The 27,079-nt window shown below is 47.8% G+C and overlaps 1 protein-coding gene across 3 annotated transcripts in view; it reads left to right on the top strand.

The window, feature by feature from the left end:
- The window catches only part of SYCP2 (synaptonemal complex protein 2), a 398,741-nt gene that overhangs the window by 176,302 nt on the left and 195,360 nt on the right, over window positions 1-27,079 (top strand). For 2 of the 3 annotated variants that reach the window (XM_075347763.1, XM_075347760.1), the window contains exons 14-17: window positions 1,015-1,139; window positions 17,194-17,263; window positions 17,356-17,413; window positions 19,729-19,835. In XM_075347763.1, coding sequence (XP_075203878.1) covers window positions 1,015-1,139; window positions 17,194-17,263; window positions 17,356-17,413; window positions 19,729-19,835 — 360 coding nt within the window. The remainder of the gene's footprint in view (window positions 1-1,014; window positions 1,140-17,193; window positions 17,264-17,355; window positions 17,414-19,728; window positions 19,836-27,079) is intronic. The other variant, XM_075347762.1, reaches the window with a different exon arrangement.

Below are 27,079 nucleotides of genomic sequence, written 5' to 3'. Positions count from 1 at the left end.
CAGCTCACGCTCGCAGCACAGCAGGAGCCGAATGTCATATGAGGGTCATGCAACTGTGGTCCGATCGTGTGATCAGACCATAGCTGCGGGGGGCGGGCCGGCGCTGAGGAGGAGAGGGAGGGATTTATCTCCCTCTCTCCTCCGTTGCCGGCAAATGCGAGAATCGCACTGCACTCGCTTTACACCGGTGTAATGCAAGTGCAGTGCGATGTTTCCCTCGCCCCATAGACTTGTATGGGTGAGCGTGAAACAAGCTCACATTGCACCTGCAGCATGCTGCGACTATTTTCTCGGTCCGATATGGGCTGAGAAAATAATCGTTCATGAGAGCTGCCCCATAGAGTAATATTGGTCCGAGTGGAATGCAATGTTTTATTGCATTCCAGTCACTTCGTATTACCGTATTTTTTGGACTATAAGACACACTTTATTCCCAAAAATTTTTTGGGGAAAGTGGGGCGTGCATCTTTTAGTCCAATGGCTGCGGGGAAGGGGGGTGCGGTGGTGGTGGAGCGGGTCCTCAGAGGCAGGAGCAGGCTGTAGTAGCGCCTACTGTGACCATGTGGACCTGCTCATTATCTCTTTTCATATGCACTGCATCCCAACGCCCATTATCTCTCAGCGCTGAAGCCGGCACTGACAGGTGGGCGGGATGATGGGTGGGGGGTGAGCGCATAATTAACAGCCGGGCCGCCTGATCATCCCTGGCAACTACAGCCTGGAGTGATCAAGTGTGACTGCCCCCCGAGTATCATCATCAGCGTGGGGTGCACTGAATAAGTATACTTACTGGCCACCGTTCCCTGCAGCATCACAATGACCTCCTGTCTGCCTGCCCGCTGATGTGTGTGGAGAGTGATGCACACAGAAGGGGGGCCCAACCTTTTACATGCCACTGTAGGATATTGCTACTATTTTGTGTGTTCATTTTTACTGTATAGAAATGAATGTTAGTTGTTGTGGCTTCCTAATGTTCTAAGTGGAAAATGTTTTTTTGCTTTTTTTCCTTTGCAGCAATATTAGGGAGAGGAAGAATAAAACCACCTCTAGAAATGAGAAGCTCTTCTACAAGAAGCACAGCTCCCATCACCGATTTAAATGACTACTCAAGACACACAAAGCAAACCACAGCACTGCAGGTTTGTAGCTAAATAAAACTGTTATTCATAGAGGTGTGTGCAGTGTGCTATACTATGTACATGAGGGCTTGTTCACACATTGTGTTTTTCTTCTCATATTTTTGCCTCAATAAAAACGCAGCATTTTACTGTAAGCATAGAGAATTAGATTTCTGCAATCTTGTTCACACACTGCTTATTTTTTTCCTTTCAGACTTGAAGCAGTTTCAAATCTGCAGTATGTCAATTCAGTTGAATTGAAACAAAGTGTAAAAAACTAATCAAAAACTTGCTAATTTTATTCTGCCTTTTTAAAGCCTAGAGACACGTCTTTGGTGCAAAAAGATCTGCTTATACCGTATATTTCTAACTATAAGGCCTGTTTCACACGTCAGTGATTCTGGTACGTTTGTGCTTTTTTTTAAACGTACCAGAATCACTGACATACGCAGACCCATTATAATGAATGGGTCTGCTCACACATCAGTGATTTTTCACTGCACGTGTCTCCGTGTGGCGTACCCGCGTGTCCGTGATTGCCGCACGGAGACATGTCCATTTTTTTCTGGCATCACTGATGTCCCACGGACCACGCAGTGGTGTGGTCCGTGAAACATGTGCCAGAAAAAAATGTGCTTTTAAAATAAAAATCATTTTTACTCACCCGGCTCCAGCGATGTCCTCTGCAGCCCGTGCATCTTGCTGCTTCTGAGCCGCCTCATTACTGTCGCGCATATTCATGATGCACGACACAGCCGACCCGGAAGCAGCTGCTGCAGGGGTCAGCGCCGGCCGGATGCTGCACCGCGGGAGCGATCAGAACCATGGAGAGCGGGAGCGCGCACAGGTGAGTTAATCTCTAAGTGCAATCACGGGCCATCGAGAACGGAGCACTTAGACAACCCACGTGTGCCGTGATTCACGGCACACGGAGGGACATGTGCGTGTTTTACACGCCAGTGAAAAACGTCAGTGTTTTTCACTGACGTGTGAAACGGGCCTTAGGGATCAGTCAACTCTGAGTATAAAATCTGCGAGTGGAATACAAAGATAAAAAATCGTATTGCACTCACAGCAATGTTAAAGGGACTCTGTCAGCAGTTTTCTGCAATGTAATCTGAAGACAGCATGCTGCAATAGTTAAAACAGATAATTCATCCCTGACTGTTATCTCAGTCTGTTTCTTCATCGTTCCTTATGGGAGACCCAGACCATGGGGTGTATAGCTTCTGCCTCCAGAGGACACACAAAGTACTACACTAAAAAGTGTAGCTCCTCCCTCCGAGCATATACACCCCCTGGATGACCAAATCTAGCCAGTTCAATGCTTTGTGTTCAGGAGGATCACATGCATTTTCATCTGATTTTTGATTTTAAAGAGTTGGAAGAAAAGCGGGTCCAAGCTGGACCCCCGGCATGTCCCTTCTCACCCCACTGTGTCGGCGGTGCTGTTAAGGTTGATTTCAAGGCTGGAGCCTTTACATGCCGCGCTCCTTCACCATCCCTCGGGCTCTGGCTTGAAGTGGGAGCCAGCACGGTTCTCACTGCTTTGCAGGAGACCGGTCTCCATCCGCAGCCCTTCAGGATCCTGCCGGACGGAGCACTCATCCCTCAGGGACCTGGCCCTGCGTCTCTCAAGCTAAGTATTGAGACGTTATTGTCAGGGGGTCCCTTGCATTTTTTATTGTTGGGGAGAGTGTGTTAGTTATTTTGGTGACATTTCCGGACGGTTCTCTGGGTTTCCCCTGAGAACCGCGCCGAGAGTGCCTGCTCGCCGGCCGCACTGTAAAATTTAGTCCCCGGCTTCAGCTGCGGCCTACTTTCGGTTTCACTGCCCCTGCATGTCAGTCAGGCAGAGGGACAGTGCGGCGCAGCCCACCGGCCGTTCAGCAGAGGCGAGGACACTCCTCTCTGAGGAGATGTTTCCCTCCCCTGGATATCTCCTTGGCCCTCCGGTTCCCGCTCTTGGACTAGGCCCCGCCCCCCCTCCTCACTCCGGTGCCATTTTATCAGCGTTCTCACACTGATCGGCGCTAGCTGCTGCATCTCTGCAACCTGTCTGGGGGTCTGAGTTGTGGGATCCGGAGGGCACACAAATCGGTCTGGTAAGCCACAACCTCTGGTTGTGGACTTTATTATACACTCTCTGGGGGTCATTCTGAAGGAGTGTGTTCTTACTGCAGAGCCCCCACCTCAGCAGCATGTCTCACACTAGGAGCAAGGCTGCAAGGCTGTACTCAATATGCACTGAATGTAAGCTCGTACTGCCTGAACCGAGCACATATCCTCATTGTGATGCCTCCTCTAACATGGTGGTGCCTCAGCCTGGAGTCTCCCCAGTGGTCCCTCAGGCTGCTCCGGCCCCGGTGGCTGAACCCCCGGCTTGGGTAGAATTGTTTACTAAGTCTATCTCCCAGTCCTTTGCTGACTCCATGGGAGAGCTGTCCCGGACTCTGCTGAGCATGCATCAGCCCCCTTCACAGGGTGCCTCTGCTGCTTCGGCTCGCTCTCCAGAGCTCACAGAGGATTCTTCATCTGCTCCCAGACCCCGTCCTCCTAAAAGGAAACACAGGGACCCCTCTCCTTCCTCGTCCCGCGGCTCCGATTCACGAGCCGATTCGCAGGACGAGGAGGATGTCTTTACTGGGGGCTCGGACGCTACCTCTATGTGCCCCATTGATCTGACTGAGGGGGATGCAGATGTTAGTGATTTGATTGCGTCCATTAATACTGTTCTGGACCTCAATCCGCCAGTATCAGAGGAGCAACCCTCTCTGGCAGAAAAGCACCAGTTTACTTTGCCTAAGAGACCAAGGAGTGTGTTCTTTAACCACTCCAGTTTTCAGACCACTGTGTCCAAGCCCAGAGCCTGTCCTGACAAACGCTTTCCTAAACGTGGTTCTGATGACCGTTTTCCTTTTCCACCAGAGGTGGTCAAGGAGTGGGCTCTCTCACCAAAGGTGGACCCTCCGGTGTCTAGACTCTCAGCCCGGACAGTTGTATCTGTGGCTGATGGCACCTCACTCAAGGATCCCACTGACCGCCAGATTGACCTCCTGGCCAAGTCTGTCTATGAGGCGACAGGGGCCTCGTTCTCCCCATCTTTTGCAGCAGTGTGGGCTCTCAAAGCCATCTCTGCTTCTCTGGAGGAGATGCATACCCTCACTAGGGACTCTATGCCTGAATTGGTTGCTTTAACTTCCCAGGCTTCAGCCTTTTCAGCCTACGCCATGTCTGCCATGCTGGAGGCCTCTCACCGCACTGCGGTGGCCTCCGCCAATTCCCTCGCTATCCGCAGGATCTTGTGGCTTCGTGAGTGGAAGGCGGATGCTTCCTCAAAGAAGTACCTTGCTGGGCTCCCATTTGCTGGGTCCAGGCTGTTCGGTGAACAGCTGGATGAAATTATTAAGGAGGCTACTGGCGGGAACAGTACTTCCTTGCCACAGACTAAAGCCAGGAAACCTGTCCAGGGCAGGAACCAGTCGAGGTTTCGTTCCTTTCGTTCCTCTAACTGGTCATCCTCTAAGCCCTCGGCCTCGTCCACTAACTCGGCCAAGGACCAGAAGCCCACCTGGCGCAAGAAGCCGCGTCCACAAGGGTCCGCAGGAGCTGCTGCCACCAATGCAGCCTCCTCTTGACTATCTGGCCGAGCCAGCAACGTCCTTGGTCGGTGGCAGGCTCTCCCACTTTGGCGACGTGTGGTTTCAACACGTCTCCGACCAGTGGGTGCGGGATATCATCTCCTACGGCTACAGGATAGAGTTCTCTTCCAGCCCGCCAAACAGATTTTTTTCTGTCAACTCCCCCCTGCTCCAAGGCCGCCGCCTTCTCTCAGGCCGTGGCATCCTTGCAGGCCAACGGAGTAATTGTGCCGGTTCCCGCCAGGGAACGGTTCAGAGGTTTCTATTCAAATCTCTTCCTAGTTCCAAAAAAGGACGGTTCCTTCCGGCCCATCCTGGATCTCAAGCTTCTCAACAAGCATGTTCAGGTGCGGCATTTTCGCATGGAGTCTCTGCGATCAGTCATTGCCTCAATGACCCAAGGAGATTTCCTGGCATCCATCGACATCAGAGATGCCTATCTGCATGTGCCAATTGCAGTTTCACACCAGCGTTGGCTACGTTTTGCAATCGGAGAGGAACATTTCCAATTCGTGGCTCTCCCCTTCGGGTTAGCCACGGCCCCTCGAGTATTCACCAAGGTCATGGCAGCAGTGGTTGCGGTCCTGCACCTCCAGGGGTTGGCAGTAATTCCTTCCCTGACGACCTTCTTGTCAAAGCTTCATCCAGCGCAGACTGTCAGCGGAGTGTCTCGCTCACTCTCGCCACTCTTGTTCAATTCGGGTGGCTTGTCAATCTGCCCAAGTCCACTCTGACCCCGACCCAAAAACTCACGTACCTAGGGATGCAATTCGCAACTCTGCCGGCACTTGTCAAGCTGCCCTTAGTCAAACAGCAGTCCCTCCATCTGGCGGTGCGCTCTCTGTTGAGGCCCCGCCGTCACTCCATCAGGCACCTTATGCAGGTGCTGGGTCAGATGGTGGCGTCAATGGAAGCGGTTCCCTTTGCCCAGTTCCATTTGCGTCCTCTGCAGCTGGACATTCTCCGCTGTTGGGACAAGCGGATTTCTTCCTTGCACAGGTTGGTGGCTCTGTTGCCACAAGCCAGGAGCTCTCGTCAGTGGTGGCTTCGGCCTCTCTCTCTGTCTCAGGGACGCTCCTTTCTGACCCCGTCCTGGGTGATCCTCACCACGGATGCCAGCCTTTCCGGCTGGGGAGCAGTATTTCTCCACCACCGAGCACAGGGCATTTGGACTCCGTCCGAATCAGTCCTCTCGATCAATGTGCTGGAAATCAGAGCTGTGCTCCTAGCTCTCGTAGCCTTTCACCACCTGTTGGCGGGCAAGCACATTCGAGTCCAGTCAGACAACGCAACAGCAGTTGCCTACATCAATCACCAGGGCGGGACTCGCAGCCGCCTGGCAATGTTGGAGGTTCAACGCATCCTGCAGTGGACGGAGGACTCCAAGTCCACCATATCCGCAGTCCATATCCCAGGCGTAGAAAACTGGGAGGCAGATTATCTCAGCCGTCAAACCGTGGACAGCGGCGAGTGGGCTCTGCATCAGGCAGTGTTCCGGTCGATCTGCCGCAAGTGGGGCACTCCGGAAGTGGATCTAATGGCATCCCGGCACAACAACAAGGTCCCGGTTTACGTGGCTCGCTCCCACGATCCTCAGGCCTTTGCAGCGGACGCGCTGGTTCAGGATTGGTCCCAGTTTCGTCTGGCTTACGTGTTTCCCCCTCTAGCTCTCTTGCCCAGAGTCCTGCGCAAGATCAGAATGGAGGGCCGTCGGGTCATACTCATCGCCCCAGACTGGCCCAGGCGAGCTTGGTACCCAGACCTGCTCCGTCTGTCCGTAGAGGTGCCGTGGCGTCTCCCGGACCGCCCAGACCTTCTCTCTCAAGGTCCGTTTTTCCGCCAGAATTCTGCAGCTCTCAGATTGACGGCGTGGCTCTTGAGTCCTGGATCCTGACGGCTTCCGGCATTCCTCCCGAAGTCATCTCCACTATGACTCAGGCTCGGAAGTCTTCCTCGGCAAAAATTTACCACAGGACTTGGAGAATTTTCCTGTCCTGGTGTCGTTCTTCCGGCCATGCTCCTTGGCCTTTTTCCTTGCCAACCATCCTGTCCTTTCTACAGTCCGGTCTGCAGCTAGGACTATCCCTCAATTCTCTTAAGGGACAGGTCTCGGCTCTGTCAGTGTTCTTTCAGCGGCGTATCGCCCGACTGGCTCAGGTGCGCACCTTCATGCAGGGCGCATCTCACATCATTCCACCTTACCGGCGGCCTTTGGATCCCTGGGACCTTAATCTGGTCCTCACGGCCTTACAGAAACCCCCCTTTGATCCTCTTAGGGAAGTTTCTTTGTTTCGACTTTCACAGAAAGTCGTCTTTCTGGTGGCCATAACTTCTCTCAGGAGTGTCTCTGATTTGGCCGCGCTCTCTTCGGAGTCACCTTTTTTGGTTTTTCACCAAGACAAGGTAGTTCTCCGTCCGACTCCGGACTTTCTTCCTAAGGTGGTGTCTCCTTTCCACCTTAACCAGGACATTTCATTGCCTTCCCTTTGTCCGGCCCCTGTTCATCGCTTTGAGAAAGCGTTGCATACTTTAGATCTGGTGCGGGCGCTCCGGATCTATGTGTCACGCACCGCCGCTCTTAGGCGGTGCACCTCTCTTTTTGTGCTGACCACAGGTCAGCGCAAGGGTCTCTCGGCTTCTAAACCGACCCTAGCTTGTTGGATTAGGTCGGCCATATCTGATGCCTACCAGAGTACTCAGGTGCCTCCCCCGCCGGGGATCAAGGCACACTCGACCAGAGCTGTCGGTGCCTCTTGGGCTTTCAGGCACCAGGCTACGGCTCAGCAGGTCTGTCAGGCTGCCACTTGGTCTAGTCTGCACACCTTTTCAAAGCACTACCAAGTGCATGCTCATGCTTCGGCAGATGCGAGCTTGGGCAGACACATCCTTCAGGCGGCTGTCGCCCATTTGTGAAGTTAGGTTTTGCCTACTTCTCAGTTTTCTGTTTATTTCCCACCCATGGACTGCTTTGAGACGTCCCATGGTCTGGGTCTCCCATAAGGAACGATGAAGAAAAAGAGAATTTTGTTTACTTACCGTAAATTCTTTTTCTTATAGTTCCGACATGGGAGACCCAGCACCCTCCCTGTTGCCTGTTGGCAGTTTTCTTGTTCCGTGTGTTTTCACCGGCTGTTGTTGTAGTCAAAGGTTCCGGTTGTTCCGGGTTTTGCTCTGTCTCTACTTGTGGGTGGATGTCCTCCTTCAGCTTTTGCACTAAACTGGCTAGATTTGGTCATCCAGGGGGTGTATATGCTCGGAGGGAGGAGCTACACTTTTTAGTGTAGTACTTTGTGTGTCCTCCGGAGGCAGAAGCTATACACCCCATGGTCTGGGTCTCCCATGTCGGAACTATAAGAAAAAGAATTTACGGTAAGTAAACAAAATTCTCTTTTTTGTTTACCTGCAGTGTTAGCTTAACCCCTTAGTGACGGAGCTAATTTTCACCTTAATGACCAGACCAAATTTTGCAATTCTGACCAGTGTCACTTCATGAGGTTATAACTCTGGAATGCTTCAACGGATCCCGGTGATTCTGAGATTGTTTTTTCGTCACATATTGGACTTCATGTTAGTACCAAATTTAGGACAATATTTTTTGCGTTTATTGAAGAAAAAAATTGAATATTGGCAAAAATTTTGAAAATTTAGCAATTTTCAACTTTTGAATTTTTATACCGTTAAACCAGAGATTTCTGTGACACAAAATAGTTAATAAATAACATTTCCCACATGTCTACTTTACATCAGCACAATTTTGGAAACAAAATTTTTTTTTGTTAGGAAGTTAGAGGGGTTCAAAGTTTATCAGCGATTTCTCATTTTTACATCAAAATTTACAAAACCATTTTTTTAGGGACCACATCACATTTGAAGTGACTTCAATAGGCCTAGATGACAGAAAATACCCAAAAGTGACACCATTCTAAAAACTGCACCCCCCAAAGTACTCAAAACCACATTCAAGAAGTTTATTAACCCTTCAGGTGCTTCACATGAACAAAAGCAATGTGGAATGAAAAAAAGCAAAAATTAAATTTTACCTAAAAATGTTGCTCTAACCCAAATTTATTCACTTTTAGAAGAACTAACACAACAAAATGGACCCCAAAACTTGTTCCCCACTTTCTTATGAGTGCGCCGATACCCCACATGTGGTCAGAAACCTCTGTTTGGACAAATGGGAGGGCTCGGAACAGAAGGAGCAATATTTGAATTTTGGAAAGCAAATTTGGCTGAAATAGATTGCGGGCACCATGTTGCATTTACAGGTCCGCTAAGGTACCTAAACAGAAGAAACCCCTCACAAGTGACACCATTTTGGAAACTAGACCCCTCAAGGCTTCTATCTAGGGGTATAGTGAGCATTTTAGATCCACAGGTACTTCACAGATTTTGTTAACGTTACGTTGTCATATTGAAAATTTTAATAATTTTCTCAAAAATGTTGCTTTAGCATCAATTTTCTCACTTTTTCAAGAGGTAATTCCAAAAATTTGACCTCAAGGTTTGTTAACCACTTTTTTATGAGCGCGGTGATACCTCACATGTGGTCTGAAACCTTTGTTTGGACAAATGGGAGGGCTTGGAACGAAAGGAGCAATATTTGAATTTTGGAAAGGAAATTTGGCTGAAAAAGATTGCGGGCACCATGTCACATTTGGAGGACCCCTAAGGTACCTAAACAGCAGAAACCCCACACAAGTGACCCCATTTTGGAAACTAGGCCCCTCAAGGAATTTATCTAGATGTTTGGTGAGTACCCTGAACCCCCAGGTGCTTCACAGAATTTTATAACGTTGAGCCATGAAAAAAAAAAAAAAAAATTTTACCACAAAATTGTTATTTCAACCAGGTAGCTTTTTTTTTTACAAGAGTAAAAGGAAAAAATTCAGCATAACATTTATTGTGCAATTTCTCCTGAGTTTGGCGATACCTTATATGTGGTGGAAATCAACTGTTTGGGCGCATGGCAGGGCTCGGAAGGGAAGGAGTGCCATTTGACTGCAAAATTGGCTGGAATCAATAGCGGACGCCAGGTTGCATTTGGAGAGCCCCTGAGGTGCCTAAACAGTGGAGGTCCCCCACAAGTGACTCCATTCTGGAAACAAGACACCTCAAGGCTTTTATCTAGGTGTATAGTGAGCAGTATGAATCCACGAATACTTCACAGAATTTGATAAGCTTAGGTTGCCATATTGAAAATTTTCATTTTTTTCACAAAAATGTTGCTTCAGCATCAAATTTCTCACTTTTTCAAGAGACAACAACAAACCGTGGACCCAACAGGTTGTTATCCAATGTCTTATGAGCACAGGGATACCCCACATGTGGCCAAAAACCTCTGTTTGGATAAATGGGAGGGCTTGGAATGGAAGCAGCACCATTTGAATTCTGGAAAAGTTGAAATAAATTGCGGGCACCATGTCACATTTGCAGGGCCCCTTGGGTACCTATACATTAGAAACCCCCACAAGTGACCCCATTTTGGAAACTGGATTTTATTCAGGAGTATAATAAGCATTTTGAATCCACAGGTACTTCACAAAAATGTTGCTGTAGCAACCAATGTCTCACTTTTAGGCTATGTGGCCATGAGCCAGCGACACGGCGTCTAGTACACAGTGTCAGCCTCCTGCAGAGATGTGAGTGTTGTCCACGGGAGAACGCAGCTGCCCATGCCCACGATTTGGGTTCAGGACGCTGTGGAGCTCTATGCTACCTGCAGAGAACACTCATCTCCGCAGCATAAATTGACATGCTGAGGCTCGGGAAGCTGCCGCCACAGGTCGGTTTATGCTGCGGAGAAGAGAAGTACATTGGGCAAGCACATTGGGCATGGGATTTCTAAAAATCCTTCCACTGTGCTTCTACTGCACAATGCAGCGTTATGGACGCAGGGAAAACACTCTGTGCCCAAAACGCTGCAAATCCCGATTGTGGGCATCCAGCCTAAAATGCTACAATGGATGAATGGATACATGTCAAACATATATAACGTCCCACCCCCTGCATATTCTAAGCTGGCGCCCTTTAGTGCCTTTCATGTGGCACTAAAGGGTGCCTAGCCTTGTATTTAGCCCCCCAAAAAAATAATAATTAAAATAAACGACGTGGGGTCCCCCCCATTTTTGATAGCCAGCTAGGGTAAAGCAGACAGCTGTAGCCTGCAAACCACAGCTGACAGCTTCACCTTGTCTGGTGATCAATTTGGAGGGCTCCCCAGGCGTTTTTTTTTTAAAAAAAAAAAAACGTGGGGTCCCCCCCAAATTAGATCACCAGCCAAGGTGAAGCGGACAGCTGGGGTCTGGTATTCTCAGGGTGGGAAGAGCCATGGTTATTGGACTCTTCCCAGCCTAAAAATAGCAGGCCGCAGCCGCCCCAGAAGTGGCGCATCCATTAGATGCGCCAATCCTGGCGCTTCGCCCCAGCTCATCCCGCGCCCTGGTGCGGTGGCAGACGGGGTAATATATGGGGTTGATACCAGCTGTAATGTCACCTGGCATCAAGCCCTGGGGTTAGTGATGTCACGGCATCTAAACAGATACCCGACATCACTAACCCAGTCAAGTAATAGACAAAAAAAAAAAGACAAAAAAAAAATTTATTTGAAAAAAAAACTCCCCGAAACATTCCTCTTTCCCCAATTTATTGAAAATAAAGAAATTACGGTCGCTGTAATCCGCTGTAATCCGTGAGGTCCCACGCCGACTCTGGATCTTCTAGAATATGGGGGGCACGTTCAGGGAACGTATCCCCCATTTTCTGGAAGAGCAAGCTCTCCATGAGCAGTGTGGGTGCAGTAATCTGAGAATACTGCACTCACACTGCCCCGGTCCAACTTAGGGCAGAGTGACCTGCAGTAACCTCATTCCAGAATATGAGGGGCACGCTCACAGAACGTACCCCCCATTTTCTGGAACAGCAGTCTCTCCATGTGAGGACCACACTCCTCACATGGAGAGACTGCTGATTACTGCACTCACTCTCCCCCGGTCCACAGTGGAGCAGCCTGTGCATCAGCGACGTCAGCGTCCCTGCAAGACTGACGTCGCTGATGCACAGGCTGCTCCACTGTGGACCGGGGGAGGAATCCAGCTGACAGCCGCTGTCTGCGCATGCGCCGTCAGCATTCAAGAAGGAGGCGGCGTGATCGCGGGACGGATCACCAGACAGGTAACGTATGACCGGGGGCTGGGGGGCTCGGGGGCTGGGGGGGGTGATGGGGGGTGACCTAGTGGGACCTGGGGACACCTTTCTGCCGCATGTGACGTGTCACATGCGGCAGAAAGAGCAGAATGAATGCGGGGGAGGGGGGGTGGCTCTGGAGACCCGGAGGGGGCTCCGGTGACCAGAGGGCTCCGGTGGACCGGAGGAGGGGTCAGGGGGAGGACATTTCCCTCCGATCTGAAATGTTTGATCATTTCAGATCGGAGGGAAATGAATGCAGAGCCGGCGGCGGCAGTTTTCAGCGCGCGTCGGCGCCATCTTGCACGCTCCGGAGGGGGGCTCTGAAGAACTGGAGGGGGCTCCAGGGACCAAAGAGCTCCGGTGTACCGGAGGAGAGGTCAGGAGGGGGACATTTCCCTCCGATCTGAAATGTTTGATCATTTCAGATCGGAGGGAAATGAATGCAGAGGCGGCGGCGGCGGGAGTTTTCAGCGCGCGTCGGCGCCATCTTGGATTTTCCGGAGGGGGGGGGGGGGTTGGATGGATTTCTCCGGTACCGGGGGCTTTGGGGGCACTAAGGGCTCACATTTATTTCTCATCTGACATGTTTGATCACGTCAGATGAGAAATAAATAAATTTTACCAGCCATTTTTTTTTTTTTTATGTTGTCGCCGGTATACGGTGTATACCGGCGATCGCATTAACGGGGTGCATACAAAACACCCCGATTCATAATCTGGGGGGTCTCAGCTACCCCCGGTAGCTGAAACCCCCGAGATTTTTCGTCACTGGGGGGCGCTACAGGGTTTTTCCGGCCTGACGTCTCAAGACGTCGGAACAGAATAAGTACCCTGTTTTTCCGACGTCTTGAGACGTTAGGCCGTCGCTATGGGGTTAAAGGGGTGGTTCACCCATTTTTTTTATTTTCTCTATTAGTGTAACTTACTATTTCAGTTGTCTTCTTAATTGGCTTCTATTTTCAGTTATGGCACTGAGCGGCGCTATCCTGCACGCTCAGTGCCAGTCACATGATCCCCGGGCGCTGCAGCTTCTGGTATCCGCTGATGTAACGTCAACTTCCGGGCTCTGAAAGTTGACATTACATCAGGGTATGCCAGCGCCACTCACACTGATTGACTAGGCTGTGGGCGGTGATTACCACACGTCACAGCCCAGCATCGAGGTGAGGATCCGGAGGATGGTACGGGGTGCCAGTGTGGAGAGGTGAAGAAGACTTAGCATCCAGCAGATTTGTGAGGTACAGGGCGCCAGTGTGGAGTACAGGTAGGGTTTCTTCAGCTGAAAACCCCTCTGTTGCACAAGTATCTTATCACACTATCCAACACAGCCGCCCGCTCTGCTCAGCTGTCAGGAGAGCGTGCGGTGCCAGGCAGTGTGATCCTGCACTCCCACTAGCAGTACAGGTGACCGGACGCAGCTAGAGACTGACAAGTTGGTGAAATGTAGCACACCATGTGTCAGAGCAGAGCATGTCACCAACTTGCTCTGCTCTGTCACCTGTTGTGCTGCATGTCACCAACTTACTCCACACTGTGACTTGTTGTGCTTCATGTCTCCAACTTTCTCCACTCTGTCACCTGCATAACAAGTGACAGAGTGGAGCAAGTTGGTGACATGCAGCACAGCATGTGACAGAGCAGAGCAGGTTGGTGACATGCTCTGCTCTGACATATGGTGTGCTACATGTCACCAACTTGTCAGCATGTGACAGAGCAGAGTAAGTTGGTGACATGCAGCACAGCATGTGACAGATCACCTCTGTTCTCTCTCTCTGCCCTCTTTCTTCCATCACTCTTCCATCTTTCTTCCCTCTCTCTATCTTCCCTCTCTCTTTCTTCCCTCTCTCTCTTCTCTCTCTCTCTTCCATCTCTCTTCCTTCTCTCTCTCTCTTCCCTCAAATCAAATAGGCTTTATTGGCAGGACCAAGATACAATTAGGGGTACTTTGCACACTACGACATCGCTGGTGCACATCTGGCATCTCTGTCGACATCGGAGTATGTGAATCCTTTTTACTACGATAAACGAGCGCAAAAGCGTCGAAATCATATGATCGGTGTAGCGTCGGTCATTTCCATAATTTCGGAACGACCGATGTTACGATGTTGTTCCTCGTTCCTGCGGCAGCACACATCACTGTGTGTGAAGCCGCAGGAGCGAGGAACATCGCCTTACCTGCGTCCCGGCTGCAATGAGGAAGGAAGGAAGTGGGCGGGATGTTTACGTTCCACTCATCTCCGCCCCCTGCTTCTATTGGCAGCCTGCCATGTGACGTCGCTGTGACGCCGCACGACCCACCCCCTTAGGAGGGAGGCGGTTCGCCGGCCAGAGCGACGTCGCAGGGCAGGTAAGTGCATGTAAAGCTGCCGTAGCGATAATTTTCGCTACGGTAGCTATCACAAGATATCACAGCTGCGACGGGGAAGGGGACTATCGCACTCGGCATCGCTACCATCGGCTTGCGATGTCGTAGTGTGCAAAGTACCCCTTAGTGTTGCCAAAGCAAGAAAAAGAAGTGTGACAGGTGAGTGGGTTAGGGTTGTGGGGATGGGGTGTTGGGGGCACAATTTGGGGAATGATGGTCCAGCTTATGACATGTGGTGACATGTTGGGCGATCTCCACCATTGATTCTTCTTCCCCCAGTAGTCGTCTAGTTAGCCGCCTTTGAACGGATTCTAACTTCTGTATGTCCTTTTTAAAATGTGGAGCCCAAAACTGGATCCCATATTCTAGATGTGACCTTAGAAGGGATTTATAGAGGGGTAGCAATATGTTGGGATCCCGGGATCTAATCTCTCTTTTTATACACCCTAAAATCTTGTTTGCTTTAGCAGCTGCTGCCTGACATTGAGTACTGCTGCTTAGCTTATTTGTAATTAGAATACCCAAGTCCTTCTCCTGTTCTGTAGTCCCGAGTTTACTTCCATTTAATGTATATGCAGCTATAGGATTACTCCGTTCTAAGTGCATTACTTTACATTTATCAACATTAAATCTAATTTGCCAAATATCTGCCCATTCTCACATCTTATCCAGATCTTTTTGTAATATTGTACTATCAAGGTCAGTTTTTAACATCCTGCATAGTTTGGTGTCATCAGCAAAGACTGACACTATACTATCAATCCCATTTATAAGGTCATTAATAAAGAGATTAAGAATAATCGGTCCCAGCACAAATCCCTGCGGCACCCCACTGCTTACTATAGCCCATTTAGAGAATGTACCGTTTATAACTACTCTTTGTTTCCTATCTTTTAGCCAATTTCTTTACCCAGTTGCATATACTGTAGTTTCCCCTATTCCTTGCATCTGGAGCTTTAGTATAAGGCTATCATGTGGTAGAGTATCAAATGCCTTTCCAAAGTCCAAATAAATCACATCAGCTGCATTACCAATATCCAGATTTGGTCTTACCTTCTCATAGAACCCCAACAAGTTGGTTAGACACGACTTATCTTTCATGAATCCATGCTGCCTCTCAGTTATTATATTATTTTCTGCAATATATTTTTGCATGTCATCCCTTAAACTCCCTTAACATGCCCTCAAAAACTTTGCATACTGATGTACTGGATGGTAGTTGCCTGGATCCACCCTCTTACCTTTCTTAAATATCGGTACTACATCAGCAATCCTCCAATCCTGAGGCACCAACCCTTTTACAAGCGAGTCTAAAAAGATGAGATACAGCTGTCTGTCGATTACGGAGCTCAATTCCCTCAATATTCGTGGATGAATGCCATCTGGCCCTGGGGATTTGTCAATGTTTAATTTACTCAAACGCAGGCGTACTTCTTCTTGTGTTAAATAAATTATATCGGGTGGTGAACTTTGATTTTTCACTTGTTGAATGATCCCTGGAACAGTCTGCTCCTTGGCGAACACTGATGAGAAGTGCCTGTTTAATATCTCAGTCTTTTGTTTGTCCTCTATAACTAACTTGTTATTATATTTTAAGGGGCCGATACTATCCTTTGTTTTCCTTTTGGCATTAATGTATTTATAAAAGATTTTGAGATTTATTTTAATGTCATTGGCGATTTTTGTTTCAGTAGCTAATTTTGCTTGCTTGATTTCTTTTTTGCATTTCCTATTGATATCTTTAGACTTCTGAAATGCTATTTCTGTATTCTCAGCCTTTAAGATTTTAAACGCTCTTTGTTTTTGTTTTTTTTATACTTTGTACAGTCTTATTTATCCATAGTGGTTTCTTTTTATTTCTGGACATTTTATTACCAGAGGGTATAAGTTTTTTACAGGACTCTAGTAGTATATCTTTAAGCTTACCCCATTTATGTTTGGTATCCCCAGTTACCATGACATTATCCCAATTTACACATTTAAGCTCTTCCCTTAATTTGTTGAAATCAGCTTTCCTAAAATTCCAGGTTTTAGCATTTCCCCTTTTAAAAGAATTCATGCCACACAGATGATACGGACGACACACAGAGACTAGGCAAGAGGGGAAAAAGTACTCTCATGACCCCATCATTTTTTCCCCCAATTATTTATTTTTTCACATGTTGCGCTGACTAATAATTTCTGTACACACACACCAGGCCTCGGTCCCACTTGCGCATTGATTGAGATGGCATCAGAAATCAATCGCAGATGGACACTGCCCCATAATTTTGCCCTAACTACTACTAAAATGTACAGCTTGCTAAATTGTGTATAAGGAGTTTAAGTGGCATAAATGAAAGACATTACACATGTAAGACTCCAGGCACATAGCTGATTCCACAAATAAATGGACTTGTGCTCTTTATGAACTTTGGTACAAGGCAACCAAGTAAATTGTATTAGGACATTGTTATGACACTGTTGGGGACAGTATATAGTGGCCTTTATTTTTTGGTACAAACCTCCTAATATACTTCTTTGTCTTTGGAATAAATCATTACCCTCTCTTCTACCCTAGAGCAATAAGAAACGAGCACAACTGTAGACCACCAACATTATGACCTTTATTCCCTCCACATTTTTACATCACCAGGGTAGTTTTAATATTTATTTTTCCTCTTTTTTGTTGTCGAAATCTGGGTGCATCTTCTAGTCCAGAGCGTCTTATAGTCCAAAAAATATGGTACTTAAAGTGTGTACATGCCCTTGGGTTGTTTTTGATGTTGGAATGCTTTCATTTAGGACTTTTTAGTTAAGGTCATCCCAAGAAACCAAAACAATTACTGGTCATCCTCTTCTAGAAACTGCATTTAGTAACCAAAATATAATGTATGTTTAGCAGAAATTTCTGGCTCCTGACAAAGCAACTATCCAGCCGAATGAAAGTCACGGAAAATTTTCAAAAGGAGGTAAAGACTAGTTCTCAGTTTTCTGTATCTAACTGCTCAGATGAAATATTTATATATTTCTTCTGCTGAAATGTTTTTTTATATATTTCCAGATGAGCAAATGGAGATAGTGCCTGACACACAGTTTACTGTTCGAAACAATCCCGTTATGTATGTATCTGAATATCTTAAGCAAAATGAAGTCAAGTGACATTTTTATTGTAATTCAGCCTAAAGGGGTACCATGGACTTTTTTTTCTTTTCTCTTTTGGGGCTAAGCGTTTATCTGGGGATGGTTGCTAACTATCTGCCTGTTTTACCTGGAGACGATGTCTGCCAGCTCAGGCAGTGATTTACCAACTGCTAATAACGTCACGTCAACAAAGCAGCTTCTTCTCTTTAGGTTTTCTCTGTCAACATAGTAGTTAGGCAGCGAGGAGCTGGTTGTCAATCAGAATGAAGTCGGCAGTGATGTTCTGTTGACAGAGGGGAAGAGAACAAGCTGTTCTGTCGACATGACGTTAGAGTCAGGAGAATCACCTTCTAAGCCAAAAGAGATCATCGCCGGTAAGAACAGGTAGATAATTGACAACTACCTGTTGGTAGGTTTTTAGCCACGTTCAGTGGATTTACAGTAAGGGTACGTGCCCACAATCAGGAACCACTGCGTCCTGACCTGCAGGGCCATAAGTCTCCTCCACAGGAGACCGCAGCTGCTCGTGCCTATGATCCAGGCTTGGGCAGTTGCAGTTTCTCTCTTCTGTTCTGCCTGCCAAGAACACTTGCCACTCCGCAGCAAATAATTGGCATGCTTGTGGCTCGGAAAGCTACAACGCATGTCAGTTTACGCTGCGGGCAGCACACACACAGTGTGCATGTGATTTCTAGAAATCCCATCCTCTGTTCTTGTACTGTACATCGAAGCGTTTTGGTGCAGAAAGAAGTTGAAACTACAACTTAAAGCCTACATATCTTGACATAAAAGTTCCATGTCCAACCGTAGCTCTTCAGTTTTCCCCATCCTTGAGCACTTACAAACTGAGATGGCTTGTAGTAACTGCTCTGATATCTGGCGTAGGTCTTTCTGCCCTGCCTTAATCTCATCAGCCAAAATGTCACCTCTCTGTTGCGCTGAAGCTTCACCCCTTAATGTTTGGGTGTTGTCCAGCTAGTCCCCCTACTGAATTTTTTGAGTTTATCTGCTGCACTAGAGTATTTATTCCTGCTCTTGCTAGCAGAAAATGGAGCGTAACTTGGAGGAGCATATATGGTAGATAGATCAGGACTACCTTACCCCACAACATCTCCTCTATTCTCTGTCTGCATAGGGTACGTGGCTAGGGTTTGCATACTTCAGCACACCAAGTGTGCAAAGGATGATTGTTGCAGCGTGAGGCATGACTACTCAGAGCTAATGTCCATGTCCAGAAAATGACACCGGAGTTTTGGTCATGCGCACTATGAAGCCGGGTGTACACGTCCTGGCTTCAAACTGTAGTAGTGCGCATGACCGAAAGTCCGGGGTCATACGCACTGATCCGAAATCCAGCGTTGGCGCAGATCATCATGTGTATTCATTAGCATGTTAGCACTCCCACAGTGGCATACTAACATGCAAATGGAGCCGACTAGCCAGGAGAACTAACGCCCAGGGGACTAGTCCCCTCACTCATTAGCATCTGATAAAAGATCTTTAGAAATACTTTTTTTAAAGATCTCTTCATCTATGCTAGTGTATACAGGGATGGTTAGGCAGGTATTAGCAATATGCACCCAGAACTGCTTGTGGTTCTGGGTGCATATTGCACCTGCCAAGTTCCCTTTAACTTTTTTCATAGAAAAACTCCTTTTATGTCTATCCATCCTGTGACTTCCATTTTACCAGGGCTTCTCCTTCTTGGGGTTGCAGCATTGTGTTTCATTAGTCTCCCTCTCTTAACGAACACTCAAGGCATCAATTGTTATGAACATCCTTCACTCTTTGGTACTTTAATCAGTAGTGAGTAATACATTGTACATCGTGCAGACCTATACATCCCCGGATGCTACTCTCAGTCAAAAACTCCTGTAGACAGCAGTGGACCAGATGAGACTGCATGTGAATGTCCCACAGCCTTACGGGTTTTTTTTCCCAATAGCATAAGGAAAATATTTTTGTGAAAATTATCTGTAAAATCTTTTTCTCGTTGAGTTCTGTGGGGAATACTGTTCCCATCAAGTATTTTTTTTTCCCTTTTAGTTTTCTAGGCATTAGTGAACTACTATTTTTCTAGATTTTGACCAAATTTTGTTTTAGGTTTATGCAGTTTTATATCGCCAAATGAACTCAGCAGGATTTTACAGGTGAATTTCACAAAATTCTTTGTTTTCTCCAGTATCTCACTGTAGAATGCATTTTTTAAACTTGAATGAAAAAAAAGCTTTACTAATACAACTGTTGTCAGTAAATCTTTATTTCCTCACTTATGTTCCATTATTGATCATAGGTTGCCTGGTCTCACAGAGAAATATATGGGTGTAAACAGAAAGCATCCAATGTCTACTCGTCAGAAAGAAAAAATAGCTGTGTCCGATGATTGTATAAGTAATAAAGGTAAATGTAATGCTGGGAATGGAAGACTATTATGTTATATAAGTAAATGATTACCTTTTGAGAGTTATTATTTATTAATGCTGCTTTTTACTATATAAAATATAATTTCTCTATCGCTTTATTGGGGAACACAGGACCGTGAGTGTATGGTGCTGTTGCCAGGAGGTTGACACTAGGCAAACTAAGAAAAAAAAGTTAGCTCCTTCTCCGCAGTGTACACCCTCTGACTGACCAGGAAGTAAGCCAGTTTTTACTTAGTGTCCTAGGAGGTGGACATGGGCTCTCAGGCCCTTTTGATTTTTTTTATTTTTCGATTTTTTTCACAGATGGGCGACAGGGTGTACCACACTCCTGCTCTCCCCCTATGCGAGAAGAGGGTAACAGGGTGGCCCCACCGCCAGGTCTCCCCACTTCCTAAGTGGCCGGACAATTACACTCTGAGTCACCCTGGTGCCCAGAACCCCTCACTGTACGTCCGCCCACTCTCCTCCTCACCGCGCTTCTAGGCAAGCTGCACTGAGAGTGCTCCCATATGTCGCGCTTCTAGGCAAGCTGCGCCGGGAGTGGCGACGTTCGGCAGTTCCAAGACCGGATCAAGCCTGCCATCCGCTTATCTGCTGCGTGGTGCAACTGAGCCGAAGTCCGCAATCCTCAACGTTTTTAACCTGGCTGGTGCAGCTTCCATCGGACCCCCTGGATGCAGGTAGGGAGCATCCTCCTCTCCAGGAAGGTCCTATTCAGCGTTGTAGCGGCAGGTGTTATGATTCAGTGACCGAGGAGGATCAGAAAAAGGACAGAAAACTAGGAAACCCAGAATGTTACCAGAGTGGTTTGGAATCTCAGCGAACTGCAGACCTAACATTAACACACAACTAGAAGTAGCCGTGGGACTTGCCTACGATGACCTGGTCGCCTCGACACAGCCGGAAAACTAATCATTCCTATAGAGACAAATACAGGAAAAGCTAATCTGCCTCGGAGCAGTCCCCAAAGATATAGATAGCCCCCCACATATAAAGATGACGGTGATGTAGGAAAACACAATACACAGGTAGAAAACAGATTTAGCAAAGATGAAGCCCAAACTATCTAAATAGGAAAGGACAGAAAAGCGCACTGTCTGTAGCTGTGGAAAAATACTGAGCCAACACGGACTCTCCCCCACTATATCAGTACACAGGTGTTACTGGGATCCAAACAAACACTAATTTAGTGGAGGGACTGAAATTAGTACCAAGCATGACAAAACAAAATACATAGCAGAATATGGAGCAAGGTACACAAACTTTCTTAGCAGGGAATGATCTAACTCCACCCAGAACTCCACACAGGCAAAATAGGAAATAAGCCTTAGTACCTAAACAGAAAAACAACAAGTAGGTGGAAACCACCAGCAGAGGTACAAAGACCAAACTTATATGAAAGGAGTTCTGGTAGACACAGAAGAAAGGGCTGGCTTCAGAATGTCCTTAACACACAGGAAACAACCTTGAGCACCGGCCAGGAACAAAAGAACAATGCTCAGTTATATAGGCCCAGTCAGAACAATCAGATTGTCAATCATCCCCAACTGTCTGGTTTCTATTCAGCAAGCCAACTTCACTACCAGCACTGACCACAAGAGGGAGTCCCAAACTGGAACCTAGTCCAAATGTATTCACAACAGGCAGGGTAGAGGGTCTCCCTGATTCAGCGACAGCTGTGCTGCAGCGTCGCGCTAACCCCAGAGCGTTTTCAGGCTGGCAACTAATTTAGTCCCCTGTCTCGGCGTAGCAATGCCACTGGCCATGCCCCCTTACTGTCTTTATCAAATACAACCACTGGCATCCCGCCCTCCAAGGGTAGGAGTGCGGGCTTCTCCTCGCACATTCCCGGCACAGAAAGAGTGCTTCACAAAGATGGGGGCTCTATCGTTCCTTACAGCAGCTGGGACAGTTTCTCTGCATGCAGGTGTCCCGCCTCTACAAGGTGGGGGGCTCTTTTATCACTGCCCTGCACATTCCACAGGTGAATGGGCTGTTTTCCCGTTTTGTAACCCGCAGCCTATGATACGCCCACACAGCGTCAGAGTCGGCCTATGAGGATATATCTCCAGAGTCGGTCTCCGACCTGGACATGGAGCAGGCATCCAGTATCCGGGAGATGGTCAACAGCTTAGTCTCGGCTGTTCACCAGACTCTATTAGTGGAAGAATATACGCCTGCGGCGGTTTCAAAGACTGTTTCCTTCAAAAAACGTAAACGAGCCCTGAAGTACTTTTCTAATAATCCCGAAATTATGCCATTCTGGTCAAGCAAAGGGCTCACCCAGAAAAACTTCTTTTTTTCTGGCAAGCGACGTCTCGCCCTTCTCTATCCGTTCTCTCCGGAACTAGTGAAGGATTGGGCTGGGTCCCCTGCCATCGACCCTCCTGTGTCTCGACAGGCCAAGCACACTGTACTTTCCATTCCAGACAGTACCTCTCTCAAGGAACCCACTGACCGCACCATTGAAGCTCTGGAGTTCTATTTTTGAGGCGGCAGGTTCCTCCCTCTGCCCCTCATTTGCCGCAGTGTGAGTTGCCAAGGCTCTTGCCGTCTGGAGTAAGAGTTACGGAAAGGTCTCCGCACAAAGGGTCTGCCTGCCGAGTTGGTTGAGCTGACCGACCATATAGCCATGGCTGCCAAATACCTTATATATGCTGCGCTAGACTCGGCAAATTATGCCACCATGGCGGCCAGCAATTCAATGGCAATCTGTTGAATTCTCTGGCTTAAAGCCTGGAGTGCAGACAGTGCATTCAAGAGATCCCTAACGGGGTTACCCTTTCAAGGGTCTTGCCTTCTCGGCGAAACTCTTCACAAAATCATTGCAGATGCAACTGGGGGTAAGAGCACCTCTCTACCACAACAGAGCCCAAAGCGGCCGTCATGACAGTGCTTCGTCCCAGGGGTATTGTAGTCATCCCGTACCTGGACGACCTCCTCATAAAGGGACAGTCATTTCGTGCCTGCTCAGGGAGTGTGCAGATCTGCTTGGACACTCTCTCGAGGTTGGGAAGGCTCGTCAACCAACAAAAGTGATCTCTACTTCCATCTCAACGTCTTGTCTATTTAGGCATGGTCCTAGACACTTCGCGAGCCCGGGTGTTTCTACCAGCAAAGAAACACACCTCTCTGAGACAGGGCATTCAGGTCCTCCGGCGTAGGTGCCGCCTTCCTCTGCGGTTTGGAATGAGGATTTTGGGGAAGATGGTGGCTGCAATAGAAGCCGCCTCGTTCAATCAATTTCACCTTCGCCCTCTTCAGCTGGCTCTCCTTTCAGTGTGGGACAAGAACCTGGCGTCCCTCGATCGTCCAGTTCTTCTTTCCCAGAAGGTGATTCACTCCCTCCTCTAGTGGAACCACCACTCCTCACTCTCCCAAGGGAGATCCTTCCTCCCGATTCAATGGCATGTAGTCACGACAGATGCTAGCCTGATAGGTTGGGGAGCCGTGTTCCATCATCATATGGTCAGGGTCGCTGGGCTCTCCCGGAACGCTCCCTCCCGATCAACACCCATATTTCTGGCTCTTCAAGAGTTCCTTCCGCTTCTCTCGGGTCTCCCGGTTCGGATTCAATTCGATAGCGCCACTGCAGTGGCAAGTTGTATTTTAGAGGATTTTTTTTATTATTGATCAACAACTATGTTCTCAATAAACCCAAAAGACTCATAAATATCAAAGCTTAATATTTTTGGAAGTTGGACCGGGTTTTTTTTTAGATTTGGCTATCTTAGGAGGATATTTGTTTTTGCAGGTAACTATTACTGTGCAGAATTATTAGGCAACTTAATAAAAACCAAATATATTCCCATCTCACTTGTTTATTTTCACCAGGTAAACCAATATAACTGCACAAAATTTAGAAATAAAAATTTCTGACATTCAAAAACAAAACCCAAAAAAATAAGTGACCGATATAGCCAACTTTCTTTATGATGACACTCAACAGCCTATCATCCATAGATTCTGTCAGTTGCTTGATCTGTTTACGATCAATGTTGCATGCAGCAGCTACCGCAGCCTCCCAGACACTGTTCCGAGAGGTGTACTGTTTTCCCTCCCTGTAGATCTTACATTTTATGAGGGACCACAGGTTCTCTATTGGGTTCAGATCAGGTGAACAAGGGGGCCATGTCATTATTTTTTCATCTTTTAGACCTTTACTGGCCAGCCACACTGGAGTAGTTGGATGCATGTGATGGAGCATTGTCCTGCATGAAAATCATGTTTTTCTTGAACAATACAGATTTCTTTCTGTACCACTGCTTGACAAAGTTGTCTTCCAGAAACTGGCAGTAGGTCTGGGAGTTGAGCTTCACTCCATCCTCAACCCAAAAAGGTCACACAAGTTCATCTTTGATGATACCAGTCCATACCAGTACCCCACCTCCACCTTGCTGGTGTCTGAGTCGGAGTGGAGCTCTCTGCCCTTTACTGATCCAGTTTCTGGCTCATCCATCTGGCTTATCAAGAGTCACTCTCATTTCATCAGTCCATAAAACCTTTGAAAAATCAGTCTTAAGATATTTCTTGGCCCAGTCTTGACGTTTTATCTTATGTTTCTTGTTCAGGTGGTCGTTTTTCAGCCTTCCTTACCTTGGCCATGTCCCTGAGTATGGCACACCTTGTGGTTTTTGATACTCCAGTGACGTTTCAGCTCTGAAATATGGCCAAACTGGTGGCAAATGGCATCTTGGCAGCTTCACGCTTGAATTTCCTAAATTCATGGGCAGTTATTTTGTGCCTTTTTTGCCCAACACGCTTCTTGCGACCCTGGTGGCTATTTGCCATGTAACGCTTGATTATTCGGTGATCACGCTTCAAAAGTTTGGCAATTTCAAGACTGCTGCATCCCTCTGCAAGACATCTCACAAATTTTGGACTTTTCAGAGCCCGTCAAATCTGTCTTCTGATCGATTTTTCCAAAGGAAAGGAAGTTGCCTAATAATTAAGCACACCTTATATAGGGTGTTGATGTCATTACACCACACCACTCCTCATTACAGAGATGCACATCACCTGATTTACTTAATTGGTAGTTGGCTCTCAAGCCTATACAGCTTGGAGTAGGACACCATGTATAAAAATTATCATGTGATCAAAATACTTATTTGCCTAATAATTCTGCACACAGTTTAATTCATCAAGTCACCAAGATCCTTCTTGGGCAGAGAAGCACACCTCTTCCATTTCCGCGGTTCACATCCCAGGGTCGAAAACGGCCGTGGACTTCCTTAGCCGACAAGAGCTGGCAGCAGGAGAGTGGTCCCTCCACGACGTGGTTTTCCAGCAGATCTGTCACAGGTGGAGTCCCACGGACGTGGATCTCATGGCATCTCGTCAAAATGCCAAGGTTCACACCTTCATAGCTCGCTCCCGCGACCCGCAGGCAATAGGCTCCGACGCTCTGGTCCTGCCGTGGTCCTAGTTACGGCTCCCTTACATATTTCCTTCGCTCCTCTCATCCCAAGGGTGATCAAGAAGGTCAAGGCGGAGAGAATCTCGGTGATTCTAGTAGCTCCAGATTGCCCAAGGAGGGCCTGCTGTCACGCTGTACAAAGGACAAGTGAGACGTAGTACAGCGTATTCCCCACTAGGTGGCAGCAGAGTAGCGAAGGAAAGTCAAAGTGACACTGTAACAGAAAGACAGCTGAAGTACAGCTGAGTAACTTCAGCAGGCAGTTAACAGGCAAACCACTAGGGGACAATAGAGTAGTCAAACAGGGTCTAGCCAGGAGAGTCAAGTCACAGCAAAGGGAGGATAAAAATCAAACCAGAAAACAGAACCGAGTCGGAAGCCGGGAGATCAGAAATGCAGAGGGAAATACAAACAACAGACAGGAGCGGGAAGTCAGGAACTGGGATAAACGGACAAACGGGGAAGGGTACAAGTCAGGGCACGACAACCAGGAGTCAGATCAAACAGGAATTCTCACCAGAGCAAGTCACAGGCTGCAGAACAAAACTATAACCAGCACAGGAATGCAGGTTCGGAGACCATATATAGTGTCTCCTGAAACCAGAATGAGGCTGATGGAAGTTATCCCCTGACATGACCAGGCCGGCCTGGTCTGTGAAACTCTGGAGCAGAGACTACTGGTTCGGGATCATGACTGTACCCCCCTCTCAAGGTGGGGCCACTGAACCCCCAGGTTTCCCAGGAAACAGTCTATGGAAGGCACGAACCAGTCGACTGGCATGGACAGATCATGCTGGGACCCAGGACTGATCCTCTGGTCCGTAACCCTTCCTATGTACTAAGTACTGAAGCAAGCTGTGGACCATCCAGGAGTCGATAATACGATCAACTTCATTTTCCATCTGCCCATCAACAGAAACGGGAGGAGGAGGAGATGGAGACTCAGCAGAGGAGGGAACATATGATTTGAGAAGGACTTGTGAAACACATTGGGGATGCGAAATGACTGTGGTAAGCGCAAACGAAAGGCAACTGGGTTGACAACCTCAACAATCTCGTAAGGACCTATAATCTTGGGACCCAGCTTACAGAGGGATGTCTCAGATGGATTTTTTTTGTCCCCCACCAGAAAAGTAGGTCCTACAGATCGACGCTTATCAGCAAAGCGCTTCTGTCTGCCTTGGGTCACCCCAATGTTCTTCTGTACCTCCCTCCAAACCTCCCATTGGACCAACGAATCAGCCCCCGGGCACCTTGAATCCAGTCTGGAAAATTCCCCAAAATGGGGGTGGTAGCCGTAATTACAGAAAAACGGAGTGGTGCCAGTGGATTGATTAATCCGGTTATTGAACGCCAATTCAGCTGTAGGCAATGAGGAACACCAATCATCCTGCTGAGACGTGGCCAGACACCGTAAAATCTGTTCCAGCTACTGATTGGTTCTCTCCGTCTGTCCGGTGGTCTCGGGATGGTAAGAAGAAGAGAAGGTCAATTCGATATCTGATCTCTTGCAAAATGCCCTCCAAAAATTCGCTCTCACACTGCCAGTGCCTCCTCCCTGTTCCCTGCATCGGTTAATTACCCGATGTGTACTCCGGCTACGTGTGCAGAGTACACATAATTGTGTCATCCGCAACCATGACCCGGTCAGGTTCGTCGTAAATAAATCCCAGGGCGTCAAAAAAACCCCTATCAACCGACATATGTTCAGGGGCTGTCGGGGGCAACAAGAAGGCCCAAGTCTGAGGACCCTCGCTGAGCAAGGAGATAATTATCCCCACCCGCTATCATCATCTCCAGAG

This window comes from Anomaloglossus baeobatrachus, chromosome 5, assembly GCF_048569485.1.
Source record: "Anomaloglossus baeobatrachus isolate aAnoBae1 chromosome 5, aAnoBae1.hap1, whole genome shotgun sequence".
In the NCBI taxonomy this organism is placed as follows: Eukaryota; Metazoa; Chordata; class Amphibia; order Anura; family Aromobatidae; genus Anomaloglossus; species Anomaloglossus baeobatrachus.
The sequence above is the reverse complement of the archived record's forward strand: the minus strand, read 5'-3'. Positions and strand labels throughout refer to the sequence as shown.